At 46.7% G+C, this 15221-nt stretch overlaps 1 protein-coding gene across 10 annotated transcripts in view; it reads left to right on the top strand.

The window, feature by feature from the left end:
• Positions 1–322: 322 nt before the first annotated feature.
• ANKS1A (ankyrin repeat and sterile alpha motif domain containing 1A) overlaps positions 323–15221 on the top strand; it is a 184319-nt gene continuing 169420 nt past the window's right edge. For 6 of the 10 annotated variants that reach the window (XM_036316196.1, XM_036316201.1, XM_036316197.1 and 3 more), the window contains exon 1: positions 324–624. In XM_036316196.1, coding sequence (XP_036172089.1) covers positions 434–624 — 191 coding nt within the window. In that variant the 5' untranslated portion in view covers positions 324–433. Of the gene's footprint in view, positions 625–15221 lie in introns of all 10 variants that reach the window. The other 4 variants (XM_036316198.1, XM_036316205.1, XM_036316200.1 and 1 more) reach the window with 3 other exon arrangements.

Here is a 15221-nt window from a genome sequence, read left to right as displayed (position 1 = left end):
CCTCTTTGTTTCTGCGGCCCGCACGACCGTGTTCACGTCCTGGGCTCCCAGACCTTCGGGAAGGGCGCGCTTCGGAGGCGGACACAGGTGGGCCCGCGGCCCCTCCACCTGTACCGCGGGCGACCGCACGGCGCCCTCCTCTCGCGCCCGGAGGCCCCACTGGCCACTGCGGGGCCCACGTGGCGCACACGGCCACCTGCGCCGCCCGCAGCCCCGCCCCGCTAGGTGGGCACTGGGCGGGCGCGGGGCGCCGTGACGCGTGACGCCGGATCCCGGAAGTGACGCGCTGGTGGAGGGGGGGAAGGCGGGGGGAGGGGGGTGGTGTCCCCGGCCGGTTTTGGGGGGGTGCGTTGCCCGGAGACGGAAAGTTTGGGAGCCAGAGCCGGCTCGGCTGCGGCCCCGGGAGGGGGTCCAGGGGGCGGTGGCCCTGGGGATGGGGAAGGAGCAGGAGCTGCTGGAGGCGGCCCGCACCGGGCACCTCCCGGCCGTGGAGAAGCTGCTGTCCGGGAAGCGGCTCTCCTCCGGCTTCGGGGGCGGCGGCGGCGGCGGCAGCGGCGGCGGCTCCGGTGGCGGCGGCGGCGGCGGCCTCGGGTCCTCGAGCCATCCCCTCTCCAGCCTGCTCAGGTGGGTACCCGGCGCCGCGCAGCCGCCTGGGGACTAGTCTCCTGGGTCCCTAGAGAGATCGAGGCTTCCGAGACCCGGGCCGGGTGGGTTTTCGGGGTGCCCCAAGGCGAGGGCAGACGGCCATCGGGATCAGGGACGCTGGTGCGGCTCCGAGAGGCGCCGGGCTCTCCAGGTCTGATCTCCTGACCTGGCTACGAAGAATGGTGGGAGTGCCCAGGTGCAGCCTCTGCCGCATGGCACAGCCCGGCTTCACCCTCGCCCGCTCTAGGGTGCCAGCGGTCGTATGCAACAAGCCACTCTAGAGCAAAAAAATATATATATATGTATGTATATATATATGGTATTTTAAAAAATCTCCTTCTCCTCCTGCAGAAACTGCCCATCCTTGCAGAAGCTCGCGGCGCCCCTGGAGGAAATTCTCTTGCTTCCCTTCTTTTGGGGACTTGGAATCTCCCACCGGGCTCCGCAGGACCTGGCTTTTGTTGTTTACATTAAAATTGTCTCTGGACTTAACACCTTTAGGGTGTTCTTTGAGCCCTTCTTGTGCTTGAAGCTCAGACTCGAGTTCCTTGTAGTGGACCTCATTGGATTAGTCAGCCTGTGAAGTGGCAGATGCAGGATTCATTAGGGGGCTTATTCGTCAAGAAATAAAGCTTAAGAAAAGACTTGTTTAGTAAACGGAGGGGTGCTCCCAACTTCTCCACGGTCTGTTAAAATAAACACTTGGACCTGAGCTGTGAGGATGGAGAAGGAAAGATCTCTTTGCATGGCTTGGAGGGAGGGATTGTCAGCGTGAGTAAAAGGTGTGGGCTCAGCAGCACTTTCATAGCCTGTTTTCTTTTCCTTCCTTGTTCTTTTGAGGTTTTTAAGAAGTGGAAGTTCATTTAGAAACGGCTTGGTTTGCTTTTGTTCCCCTTTAGTTTATGTAACGTCAGTTTGGGTGAGCTTGGACCGAGGAAGCCCGAGGCTCTCACAAATTGTTAGGCATTAAGCACCACACCGAGTGGGAACCCCGCTCTAATATAGAAAGATTTTTTAAAGTAATATAAGAGAAGAACTCTCCTTAGGTGTTGTTTTGGGGGTTAAGACACCAGGACTTTTGCTGCAATTTCTCCAGCCCCTGGAAAAATGCTGCCACACAATTGGTACTCAGGGTTTGTTGAGTAAGAGTATTAGAGGACAATACATTCCTAAACAAACTGATGGTGATACCGTAATTGTTAGTAGTTCAGAGAAATGAGATGGATATCCGGGCTTCCTGGAGGAGGGGGACTTCCGCTGACTTTGAAGGACGTGAGGGTCTGGGTAGGTGCAGTAGAGTGTGCCGGGGGGCACACCTGGAGGGGAGGCGCGGAGTGGGAAAGGAAACTTACGTGGTGTGAGTGGGACCCTAGAAGAACTTCCTGCTGGAGCCTTGAGTGGTAATGATAAACGGATTGATGGATACATTTCCATCTTGCGGAGTGATTTCATCTTCTCGTGTTTATATGCCCAGTCCCTCGATCGCAGGTGTTGAAAAATGTACTTCAAATGAGTGGATTGGGTTTTGAATCTTCCCTGGATTGCTTTGATATTTCTGCACTTCTTGATGTCTGAGAGATGAGAAAGAGTATACAAATTCGGAGGTGCCTGTTTCTAATGAGTGGAATGATGTAGCATTTGGAGGTTTGCCAGAGATACCGTAACCCCCAGTATATCCTGCTGAAGTGAGAGACTTTCACGTCCCTCCTGCCTTCAAGCACAGGTCACGTCACTCTTGGTGCTCTCACTCAGAGACTGTTGAAATTTTGCTGAGGAGTTAGCTGCCATGTAGTTAAGCAAGACTAGGAAATCTTTGATGAGCACAGTGCTTTTACTTTGGGCCTCCTGCTAACAGAATATGTCCAGTTTGTCATAAAGTGTGCATGGTGGTGTCTCCATTCCCTGCGTAGGCGAGCTGACTCCTGACGTGCTCCTTTGGCTGTTGGAGAGATGGTAGATAGCCTAGGAGCCAGCGTCTCTGCCCTGTGACCCCTGGGGGCAGGGGGAGGATCTGCAGGCACTTGTTCCACTGGGTGTGTCATTAATTAGAGGTGGCTGGTTCAATCTAGCCAGAGACTTGTAAGCAAACGAGACCGTGTGTTTAAATAATCCCTAGGTCAGCATGTCCTGCCTTTTGAGATTTGGGAATAGGAGAGGGTGGGTCCCCCTGCCCACCACCACCCACCTCAGGGACTCTGGGTGTTTAACTAGAGCAGTGGAATCGTAGTGTCAGACTTGGCCTTTGCATTAGCTTCCCTGTCCTGCCCCCACCGGTACTGCCAACTGCAGGCGACGTTTGTCCAGCTGTTTGAGTGACCAAGTAAAGCGGGCAGGAGTAGGAGCTTACAGCTGCAGTGCATATAAATGTTCCAAACCACACGGGTGCTTGTCTTTTCATTTATCGATCTGTCCCTCTAGTCCTCTGTGTACGCCCCTCCCCCTCATTCCACAAAAGCTTTGTGCTTATTCTTAAGCTACACAGTGCCCCTCCCCTTTTCTCTTCCACTGCTAGGGCTTAGGCCTTAGCTTCGCAGAGCTGTCCCGGATGACCCCAATGCACACTGATCTCTCGGGCACACTTTGGAACCCATCATCTGTAGTATAACAGTAGTTGTCGACGAATACTTTGCTTGCCCAGCTTCCACAGTTTATTGCTTTGGCCTGTCAGTATAATGCTTACATGTAGTAACCCTCACCATTGAGAACGTACCTGAGAGTCAGAAAGTCAGCAAAGAAGACTTCTAGAGTAAAAAAAAAAAAAAAAGTTATTAACTGCCTGCTCTTCCGACCGTCCCTTATTTACCTCGTACATTCAGGGGCAGCGGAGTACTGTGCTGAGGCCACTTGTCTGGAGTCAGACCGCCTGGGTTCATGTTACTACCGCCACTGACGATACAGATTACTCAACCACTTTGAACCTTAATATCTGCACATAAAATGGGGATAATATCTGCCTTATAGGACTGTCTTAGGTAATATGTGTAAGAAACCCCAGTTTCTGGCACATTGTAAGGACTGCTAGCCACCCTCAGTTCAGTTCAGCACATACAAGCTTGCCGTGCTGCACCCACTGTGTGTGAAGTATCATGCCAGGCATTTTAAATGGTGTTATTTCTCACTTGGGTGTCTTTTCCAAACTATGGCAGATAAGAAACAGGAAATAAGGGAACGGACCTGCTCAGGCAGGCACATTAATGCCACTCACTTACCAAATGTTTACCCTTCATCTACTTTGTGCCAGGCCGATTGCTAGACACACTGCTAAGTTTTAGCTCAGGCCTGGCATGTAGTAGGTACTCTGTCAAAATTAGTCCATCCCACCCACGCCTTTCCCGCCAGCAGCCTTGCCTTTCTCTCTCCTAAGCTCCAAGGGCCCTTCTGCTGCCTCTGTAACTTGTTTCCTGAGCCTACACAGTCCAGCTGGCTCACCGCTACCCCCCTAACTTTCTAAATAAACGTTCTCACACTTTGAAAAAAAAAATTAGTCCGTCTCCCAATACATGGTCTTACAGTGTTTATGGTAGTATGTTATGTCTGTGTGATTGACAAAATTAGAAACAGAAAAAGCAATTAAAATCTAGGATCTCGCCGCCCCCCTCCCCCCCCGCCCCCGTAATTTAAGACTATCAACATAGAGGTATATAGCCCTATACACCAGGTGAGGCCCCAAGTATCACCAAACTATAGCTTAGTGCTATAATTCCTGTTTATTGTGACTCTTAGCCATTAAATAAAGATTAAATTATGTTCACTATAGCTTGCTAATGAAAGTAGGGAACACATTTTGGTTTTCTATCCAAAATGATTCAGATGTAATTTTTGTGACTTAAAAGGACAAGAAGTAGATTACCTAGAAAGCGTAGCTATCCAAAATATCTAGTGCTACAGACGTGCTGGAGGGCGTGGATTTTACCTTACATAATAATGCTCACGTCCTGATGGTTGAACAGACGCATGCCTTCAGTCTGTGGCTCGGACCGGCGCTGTGTCAACTATTTTTTCACAAATTGGATTTTCTGTTTGTCACCCGTAAGTCTGAGTTAAGCAGATTCTTGGACTGGGGCGCATGCCCGTCAGCTCGTTCACCTTTAGCGCCTGTCTCCCCCCCAGGAGGTTCCCAGAGCTGCGACCTTCACCGTGAAGCTCCGTGAGTTTCCCCAGTTCAAACTTGGGCTTCTTCAGCGTTAGACTTTCTGACAAAGACTTCTCGGAGCGGATAACTAGGCTGGCCAGCCTTTTCCATGTCTTTCCCAGTGCGATCTGGAGTCATTTTATTGACTTCGTTCAAGCCACTTGTCAGCTCTCTCGGGTCATTTCCATCATTTCCATCATCTTCCGGGTTTGGCAGACCTGTTGATAAGCATAAGAGGTCTTCTGAATCTGATTGTTTTAATTTTTAGTACAACCAGCACAGAACAGGTGAAGCAAAGCACCATCCACAGTCTTGATACCGACATGAGCTCAGTCATGGTCTGCCATGTATTGACCATGGAGCACATTTCGTCACGGGTAGGATCCAGGCCATGGAAATTAGGCAGTTTTTGCCCTGAATGTCCTCAGTAATAAGCTTGAATTTTCTAAATGCAACTTCATTCTGCAGGCCAGTGAGGCTCATTTACAAAATGAGACCCCTAAGACCATCAGGTGCAATTCTGGTTCCTCGAATTCTCGTGACTGATGTTTTCCACCATTTCGTGTGTTGAGCATAGCGGGAGCTTGCACGTCATCAGTCTTTCTCAGAGAATGGGCCAGGCACACTCCTCCTGGCGCCCTTTCTGCCCTTCGCAGGGCACTCGATCTTGATGGCCGCCTCGGTGCTGCTCAGAGCCAGACGGGCGGAAGTGCAGCTCGCCAGACTTCTTTTAACTCAGGTATTTTTTAGCCCTGGGCCATAGTTGACACTCAGATTCCCACGTGACTTTGAGAGTTTATGGTTAGGGAAGCTACTGATTTCCAGGAAAGCAGCTTCTGTATGAGAATTCACTAAGATGTGGGTTAAAGATGAATTCTGTCAACTAAAGGGCGGACAGATCTGAGAAAAGGAAACATTAAGAAAAACTACCACATATTAAAACTATCAGTTGAATTGTGAGCTACATACTGACGTGTGTGAAAGTGAATGCATGTGAATGATGTGAACTAACACGACTCCTGAGGGCTCAGAAGCACAGAGAAACGAAGGCAGAAGTGCAGTCGAGGAGGAGACTGGTCATGGTTCTGGCCCTTTAAATACAGTTCCTCATGTTGTGACCTAACCATAACATTATTTTCGTTGCTACTTCGTAACTGTGATGTTGCTACTGTTAGGAATCGTAATGTGAAAGGGTCGTTCGGCCGCCAAAGGGGTCGCGACCCACACGTTGAGAACCGCTGGTTTAGACACATCCTACACTTGGTTTCTCAAGCATGAGAAGAGTGAGAAAAGGACAAGCCAGGGAAAGCTGCTGGAGAAATAGAAACACTTACAGGCATTTATTTACATTTACATTCATTGTAGCGATAAGTATGGCTATAAACTTGTTTTTACTCTACCATTTGGGGTGGGAGGAAGGACAGGGAAGACTCCAAAAACAGCTAGAGTTTCCCAAAGATATGGAAAGGTTCTGAAATAAGAAATGAAGAATGAAAAGTTTTGAAAAAATGGACTCCATTTTAGGAACAATAACAGGTTCTCTCAAATGTCAGAAGATATGACAAATTATTCATTGTTTTTAAAGAAAGATCCCTAATATTTATTTAAGGAATTTAGACTTAGAAGATAAAAGAGCAGTTAGCATAACCATTCTATGGAATGGGTCTTTCATCCATCCCCAGGAGGCATCTGTAGCCGTTCCTTTCACCCTCCTGCTCCCATGGGGCAGCTTTCCTGAGAATGTGCCTGTTTGGGGCAAAAGGATTTGAATGTCCCTGGGAAGAGGGCAGCTGGGACCCTGTGGGGACTGTAGAGTGGGAGGTGCTGGAAGCAGGATCTCAGGGACTTGTCTGATGTAAGTTCCTGCTCTTCTGAGAGAACGAAAAAATAAAGTCAAAGCCAAGCACAGCTCCCCGTTGGGATAGCAGTTTTCAGGATCTCCCACTAAACCTCCTTAACTCACTGCAGTGGCTTTTGGAGAGCTTTTTAAAATACTTCCCTTAAGTATCATTTCATGGGGATGGCAGCCTGTCCTTTACTTGGGACTTGCTGTGCATTTTTGCTTTCTCTAGCGCAGAATGCAGTTTCCTTGTTAAAAACACACACACCACAAAACAGAGCGAGATAGCCTTCCTGGGCGTGTGGCCGTTTTACATCTAAAAATCTAGAAAGCGCCTCCTCTGAACTGCGTAAGGGATCCACTTGTGGTGAAAGTAACTTAGAGGTTCGATAAGCCAGAGGTCTCCCTTTTCCTGTGTTCTATGGGAGTTCAGTTTTTACTGTCTTGGTTACAAAAATGAGAGACGGGAAGCAGGGAAGCAGCCTTGTGGTCTGAAGAGTGTGATCTGTATCCAGCCAGCGCCAGCCTGGGCACGGGCCTGGAGGTTATGGCCCCGGTGAAAGTTGCGTCCTTGGCCAGGAAAATCCCTGCCGGAGGATTTCCCCTCTCACCCCCCTTGTTCACCCCAAACAGCTGTGAATTTCGGGTTGCAAAGAGGAAGTCAAGGCTATTTCTGCCTTAGTCGTCAGCAGGGAAAGTAAGTTACTGGGTTTTATAGTCCAGAGACACCAAGGAAACCCCAAAAGTCAATGGCGGAGCGTTTGCTCTTGGACATGCCGGGCTCTCCTGTGGGCAGGAACGTGGTTTTTCTGGAGAAAATGTTCCCACACCGACTTCCAAAAGATTACTGGGAGATTTTCTGTGGCACAGAAAATTATATCGTTATATTCATAGGACATCCTCAAGTAACTTTGGTGTGGTTAGAGTTAATGGTAGTAATGCTACAAATTACATGGTAAGGCTTCATATTTATCCTTTCTCAGTAATTTGTAGATCAAGTTTGTTTAGTTTACAAATCAAAAAAGTTTTTAACACAAAAGTCAGTTGTCTCTGCTTTACTTGTGATGCTATTACCACCATTAAGAACCGCCCCTGCCTGGCCAGAGTTCCTCAGTGGTTGAGCATCGATCTGTGAACCAGGAGGTGATGGTTCGATTCCTGGTCAGGGCGCATGCCCAGGTTGCGGGCTTGATCCCCAGTTTGGGGCCTGCAGAGACAGCGGATCAATGATTCTCTCATCATTGGTGTTTCTGTCTCTCTCTTCTTCTCCATTCCTCTCTGAAATCAGTAAAAAATATTTTAAAAAATAAAGAACTGCCCTGGCTTGCTAGCTTACTTAGTGGCATAGCCCCTAAGGGCCAGGTTCTATCCCAACTCTGCCTGTGACTTAGGCAAGTGATATACCCCTCTGAGCACCTGTGTCTTCATTTGTGTGAAGGTCTGGGACAGTGCTTGCCGCCTGAAGCAGCATCACATGAGCTAAATGTGTATGACCGTGTTTGCCACCTGTGATGATTCTGGAATGGTAATCCTGTGTGTTAACATGTTTTTTATTGATGATGCAATCTTTAAAATTTATTATTGATAGCAGGGGCACCCAGCCTTTTCAGATATGAGTCCCATTTTGAAAAGCCTAAAAATGGTAATGGTGGCAAAGTTACAAACTGATACAGGTCCACAATTTCTTGTCTAAAACCTTGGGGTTTAGAATCCAGAATCTTTGGGTTTTGGGAGGGTAATACTGAGCCCCTAGTGCAGTGATGGCGAACCTTTTGAGCTCGGCGTGCCAGCATTTTGAAAAACCCTAACTTAACTCTGGTGCTGTGTCACATATAGAAAAAAAATTTTTTTTTTTAAGTGTTCCCAGTAGGCTGAATGCTATGCTACCAACATAGCAGAAAAAAACCTATTGGGGAAATGTTTTGTGGTCATGTCTTAGAAACTTTTTGATATTTGCAACCATAGTAAAACAAAGATTTATATTTTTGATATTTATTTTATATATTTAAATGCCATTTAACAAAGACAAATCAACCAAAAAGATGAGTTCGCGTGTCACCTCTGACATGCGTGTCATGGGCTCGCCATCACTGCCCCAGTGGGATCTGGGACAGCCCTGGAGCATATTTCTGCTGTGAGGTCTGTAAATACGGTAGGTGGAGTAGCATGAAGTGGCTCCCTGCTGGTTTAGGTCAGGTTCTGTACCTAACGAGTTTGCCATTAAGCTTTTGAAAATGCTTTTTGGATTTCTGAATTGTAGATAAAGGAATCCAGATCTCTGCCTTTATTATCGAAAAATTGCTAGACTCATAAAAACACAAAGCAGAAAATAAAATCACCTATAATTCCGCTACCTAAAGAAATGAGCCGTTGTAGTTTGGGTGTACACACTTTGGACTTTTTCATGCGGACTTTCTTTTTCTTTTTTGAAGAGAAACAAATGGCATTGTTGTGTCCGTCCGTAGTCTCTGATTTTCACTTCCTGTAGTGTGGACGCTTTCCCGTGTCCTGTTCTCCTCAACCTCATTTGAAACGGGTGAGTGGTATTCCACCGCGTGCACAAACTGGAACTCATCGAACCCCTCCCCTGCCTTCAGACAGCAGTTTGTGTGTAGTTTTTTGCTATTGGAACAGCACTGTATGTACATCCTTGTGGGTGGTTTTTGTGCACACTCATGCTTGTACCACTTTATATACTCAGTAGGATAGTAGGTGTAATTTGAGCATTCAACCATTGTAATTCAACATATGTGCAGCTGAATTCAAGGACCCTTGTAATAATTCTAAGGCCCCTTCCATCTCCTCGGCCCTTTTGATTGGAAAGTAATGTACTAATCTATTGCTGTTAAATGCTACTTATATTTAGAAAGTTACCTTTGTGCAGACACAGGATTTTTTATTGTTCATCCTCACATTTTTTCCTCTGAGGACATTTTTTTTCCTTGCTTTTTTTTTCAGAGAGAAAGTGGAAGGGAGGGAGAGAAGGTAGGTGGGGGGGGGGGGGTAGTGAGACAGAAACATCATGTGAGAGAGACACATCCATTGGGTACCTCCTGCACTCACCATGACCAGGGCCAGGGATTGAACCTGCAACCCAGGTATGTACCCTTGACCAACAATGGAACCTGAGACCCTTCCGTGCGTGGGCCGACACAACCACTGAGCATACCAGCCAGGACCAGACACAGGATTTTTAATGGTCAAGTTGGGGCCTCTTGGGTCCCTTTTCAGAGGCAAAATGTTGAAAAGAGGGCCATTAGTCATACAAACGCATGGAGCAATATGCTCCAAGCAGAATGGGACAAAACCCAGTTTCTTTCGTAGTCCTAGTTTTATTATGGGAAATTTCAAGCATACAGAAGCCAAGAGTATAAAATAATGAATCCTTGCATACCTTATGCTCCCATAAGACAATTAATGGCTTATGACCAATTAATTCTGTTTCTTTTTAGCACCCCCCTTACCTCAATTATTATGAAGAAAATCCTATATATCTTATTATTTAAGGATATATCTTTGAAAGATAAGGACACTTTAAAAGTTATTCACCATCCCCTGACCGGTTTGGCTCGGTGGATAGAGGTTCGATTCCTGTCAAGGGCATGTACCTGGGTTGCGGGCATATCCCCAGTGGGAGATGTGCAGGAGGCAGCTGATCGATGTTTCTCTCTCATCGATGTTTCTACTCTCTATCCCTCTCCCTTCCTCTCTTTAAAAAAATCAATAAAATGTATTTAAAAAAATAAAAAATAGGCTTCCTTCACATTAAAAAAAAAACCTTAAAAAAGAAAAAGTTATTCACCATATCATTATCACACCTAGAAAATGGCAGTTCTTTAAAATTATCCAACGTTTAGTCAGTCAAGGTTCATGTTTTCCATACTGTCTAAAATACTTTACTTTTAGTTTGTTCAAATCTGTGTCCAGACAAGGCCCACACATTCCATTCACTCGATGTGGCTCTTAAGTCTCTTTATATCTGTGCCTTTCATCTCGGTCGTTTTTTCTTTCCAGTCTATTTGTTGAAGACAAAGGTCATTTGCCCCACTTCCCACAGGCTGGGTTTTGCTGACTGTCTCTGCGGTACCCTTCAGCAGGTTCATCTGTCCCCAGTGATTCCTGTAAGATAGAAATCAGACCTGGAGACTTGGTCGGACTCAGGTTGAGATTTTTTTGGCGGGATTTCTTCCTTCAGAAGAGTCTTTTTTGTGATGTTGGCGGCCATCACTGCCTAGATCCATGATTTAGCTAAGAGTTTGCAAAATGGTGAAATTTTGATTTCTGTTTCACCTGCTTCCCTTGTTGACTGGAACACTTTTTAGAAAGAAACTTTGTAGAGAAACCTCCTGTTACGAATGACCTGGTTATCTGAGGTACAGTCTGTGCAGGAAACATGAATTCAGTGCTTGATTCTTTCCCTTACTTACCAGTTCTTAGATCAGATTGGTTTTTCAGTAGTCCTCAGAGGTGTCTAATGAGTTGTTTTTTTGGTAAATATTATGAACTCATTTATTTAAATATAGCTGTGGTTCTGTAATAACCTTTTTAAGATGTGCTCTGAGACATTTAGACTTTGTCAATTTTACTTTCCCATGAAAAACAGTTGAATTGGTTTGTAAGGAAGTGATGTTGTGTGTTTTTGTGTATTTCAGTTGAGTGGTCTTTTATTCAGAGGTCCAGTTCAGGCTTGTTCAGCTGGCCATTTACAATCAAATGTTCTAATCTTCGAGAGAAGTTCAGCTGGCTTCTAACCAGCCTCTCTCTCTCTCTCTCTCTCTCTCTCTCTCTCTCTCTCTCTCTCTCTCTCTCGTTTCCTGCTGATCATAGATGACCCTATAGGTGAGAAATCTTTAAAAAGATGCTCTAGGGACTTGAGTAGACAAATTTCTTTCGGTTGTAATTATGGGAGACCCACTTGGAATGGTGTTTTGCCACCAGCTGTACAGGGCGACTCTATATAAGAATCTAGATATGCCTGACTGAGTGTCACTTAGATTATTCACTCTCATTTGTTACTCTGAGTACGTGTCATGGTGTCACACTTTTTACGTAACATTGAAGAGTCAGTTGAACTGTCCTTCATTAAGTCTACTGGGCACATTTTTCTGTCTCCTTGTTGATTTCTGATTTATTGCATTTGACACCTCTGTATTTTTTTACTTGGTTCGGAGCTCAGCCATATATGAAAGCATTTTTTGGGGGGATTATATTTTATTGACTGGTTTTGTATTTGGGAAACTGGGTCCGGGTCCTTCTGCCTTGGCTCAGATCCCCCATTGACTCACCCTCCAAATGCTACACCTAGAGTCAGTTTAAATGTGATAAAAGCAGCGTGGACCCGCCCATTTGACAGTTGTTGGGCAGTCAGGGTTCTCCTGCAGCGAGGCCTCGGCCTCTGTGAGGCTTGGCCAGCACCCAGCTCCGTCACTGACAGAGTGCACAGCCCTTGCATGTTGGGCTCTTAGAGTCTTCAAAGAGCATTGTCATCAGTGCAGATGAAAATAAAAGTAACAGAAGAAATACATATACTGAACTTCATTTATTGAGAAAGGAAGATGTATCTTAAACACGCCCCCTTCGTAGTGCCAAGGAGCCAGTCAGCACTGTTGAGCCGGGGGGTGGGGGTGTGGGGGGTGCTGCATGAATCTTGCAAGGCGGAGGCTGTGGCTGTACCTCCCTGTGCGGTCGGTCCCCTGTCGCGGCTGCACACGGTACGCGTCCCTGGCAGTGGTGCTAGAACAGCATGATGTATGCAGACCAGTCAGGTCTTCACTGTGATTGGAACAGCAGCCCCAAATGTCTGTCCCACTAGTAATAGCATGAGTAGTCAGCATTGATTGAGCACTCCTGACAGTGGGTTAGCAGCATTCCTTTTTGCATCTCAAGGCACTAGTAAGTGTTGTCCTTACTAGTATTAAGAAAATCAAAATTTTATAATCATCCATCCTTTTGTGCATTTTGTGTCTTTCAGCTTTCAATGTGTACACTCAGAGTTCCTAATTGTAATTCTCTTCAGTTGCAGCAAAAGCTTAAAATCTCAGAGGGATTGTAATTTCTTACAGGAATATTTATTTTTAAAAGTTGGAAACTCTCAATTCTTACCTGTGAAAGGGTAGGAAGGTGGTGCTGTTCCCTGAGGCATCGGGTATTTAGAACACGGGCTAGTTCATTGGGAGGTGGCGCGTGATTGAGCCCCAGGAAGGGCCTTCCAAGGGGCTCCTGCTCGCACACAGCCCTGCTGCCCGCGGGACCGGCTGTCGCCTTGCTCTCCTTTCACCGGAGTCACATCCAGTGCGATTTTCCTTCTCGTTCCTTTAAACACAGTCCTTTTCTCAAGTTACTTTTCGTTTTAAATACAATCAAGACCTACTTATAAGGAGCCTGGTGACCAGAAAACAGTACAGAACGTCACTCAGGGCTGTTCACCGGAATCGCTGGAAGGTTCTTAGACTTTCTGGTGTTTGCTTTTAGGTCTTTCGCTCCTTTGCTGGCCCGGAGGGGAGCCCTCGTCCTTGTCCATAGCTTTTGGCGTCGTGCTCCCCATCGTTCTCGGACCCGGCCTGGGGAAGTGGGCCGTTGACTCTTGTCCTAGTTGGATCCAGCTGCCTTACTCTTGCTGCTTCAGGTTGCCCGACAGCCTTGATAAAACTTCAGGGCAAAGCCCCACCCAGATTGCAGTATTTGAGGTGCTTGCTTCACAGGTTAATTCACAACCGCTCAGTGCTGCAGGCTGGCCTGCCTTTGGGTGGGTATGTACGTGTGTGTTTGGGAGGGGGCGGTGTTTCACTTTTTGGGCACCTAATGCTTTGCTCTCTCATTTACCTTTGCAGCGTGCCTGCTGACAATTGTTACTATTCCCATTTACCAGTGCCTTTCCCAGAGGAGCGAAGGGCTGGGGAGAGGTTAAAGGGACCTGCTCGGGGCCACACACAGGGGTGCAGAGGGAGGAGCCTCTCACTCCCCTGCACTGGCCGCCTGGAAGGCTTGGTCTCTTTGGATGAGATTCAAGCCAGCATTTATTACATGCTTAGGTAATATTTTACAGAGGGTTTGATTAGGGAATTATTTATTTTAATTCAACAGTTGCTTTTTGTTCTAAGCACTTTACAAATATTAACTCCTTTTAGCCTCATAGCAGCTTTGGGAAAGGCACTAGTGTCACTCCCATTTTACTGATGAGGAAACTGAGGCACAGAGGGGTCAGGCAGTTTGCCCAAAGTTTTGAACCCAGGCAGCCTGGCTCCCGAGTCCTTGCTCCTAGTTTTTATGCAAATGGGGATTCTTCCTTTTATCCAAGAATGGAGCACAAAATCCCTTCAGCAACACTTTGACTACATAAGGTGAGAGGCTTATTTTTTAAAAAAATATATTTTATTGATTTTTTACAGAGAGGAAGGGAGAGGGATAGAGAGTTAGGAACATCAATGAGAGAGAAACATTGATCAGCTGCCTCCTGCACACCTCCCACTGGGGATGTGCCTGCAACCATGGTACATGCCCTTGACCGGAATCGAACCCGGGACCCTTGAGTCCGCAGGCCAACGCTCCATCCACTGAGCCAAACCGGTTAGGGCGAGAGGCTTATTTTTAAAGGAATCATAGGAATTTTCCTGGAATATAGGAAAGTTGGGTGAGGGGAATGTCTTTAAACTTATGCCAAATAATATATTAGTTTAGAGGATATAGAGCAATGCCATGCAGCTCATGAAGAGGAGAAGCACCCCTTTTGTCTTTTCAAAATTTCCTTCTAGAAAATTCTCACCTTCCTCTCAAGCAGGTTAACGTAGTCATGAGTTTCATCTGAGAAAATTCAGGACCCCCCCCCCCCCAAAGTGTCAAGTTCAAAGTGATAAAGATTTGTTTTGGACACATGACTGCCAGATGTACTGCCCATGCCAAAATGTGTGCAAGGGGAGGAAAGCTAAGCAGTTGGCAGGAAGCCAGAGGTGTGTGTATTTGAAGTTATTTCTAACAATTGCTACCAACTCTGCTTGCAGTTCTCGCCCCTCCTCCCTCCCTCCTCCCTCAGTGGTGAGTGGTGCATGATCGCATTTCACATTCCTAAACAGCAGTTTGTCCACAGAATGATTTTCAGAGCGTCCTGCCTGCTTCACATGGTGATGGAGCAGCTTGAAGCCCGGGGTTGTGGGACAGGGGTGTCGCTTTCCCTGACCCTGGGGGCTTTAGTCCCCACAACCCAGCGGTGTGGGGATTAGTGCCATTTTACCAATGAGATGAAAAGAGGTGAAGTGACTTGCTCAGGACTGAGGTTTTGCATTTGCAAGGCCTGTAGAGGCCATTTCATATGGAGAGCCGGCTGCCAGAGCTGCGTCCCCAGGTGGGAGAAGTGTAAGGAAAAGAGAGTGTTCTAGTTGCGAGCTCTGAAAACACCTCTGGGTCCTGTGTGCTTAGCAATAATCGAATAGCTCTATTACTTTTACCTGCAAATGAAAATACCTCAGATGCTGGAATTGGCAACGATTCCAAATTTGTTACTTTTTAAGCGATTGCTATCTCCATAATTATATGTTGAAGACCTAGCTGGAGAATAATTTTCTCACTCATCACTTACCAACAGCCCTTTTGCTGTAGTTACCAGACCCA

The sequence above is a fragment of the Myotis myotis genome, unplaced genomic scaffold (assembly GCF_014108235.1).
Source record: "Myotis myotis isolate mMyoMyo1 unplaced genomic scaffold, mMyoMyo1.p scaffold_m19_p_7, whole genome shotgun sequence".
Lineage (NCBI taxonomy): Eukaryota > Metazoa > Chordata > Mammalia > Chiroptera > Vespertilionidae > Myotis > Myotis myotis.
The sequence above is the reverse complement of the archived record's forward strand: the minus strand, read 5'-3'. Positions and strand labels throughout refer to the sequence as shown.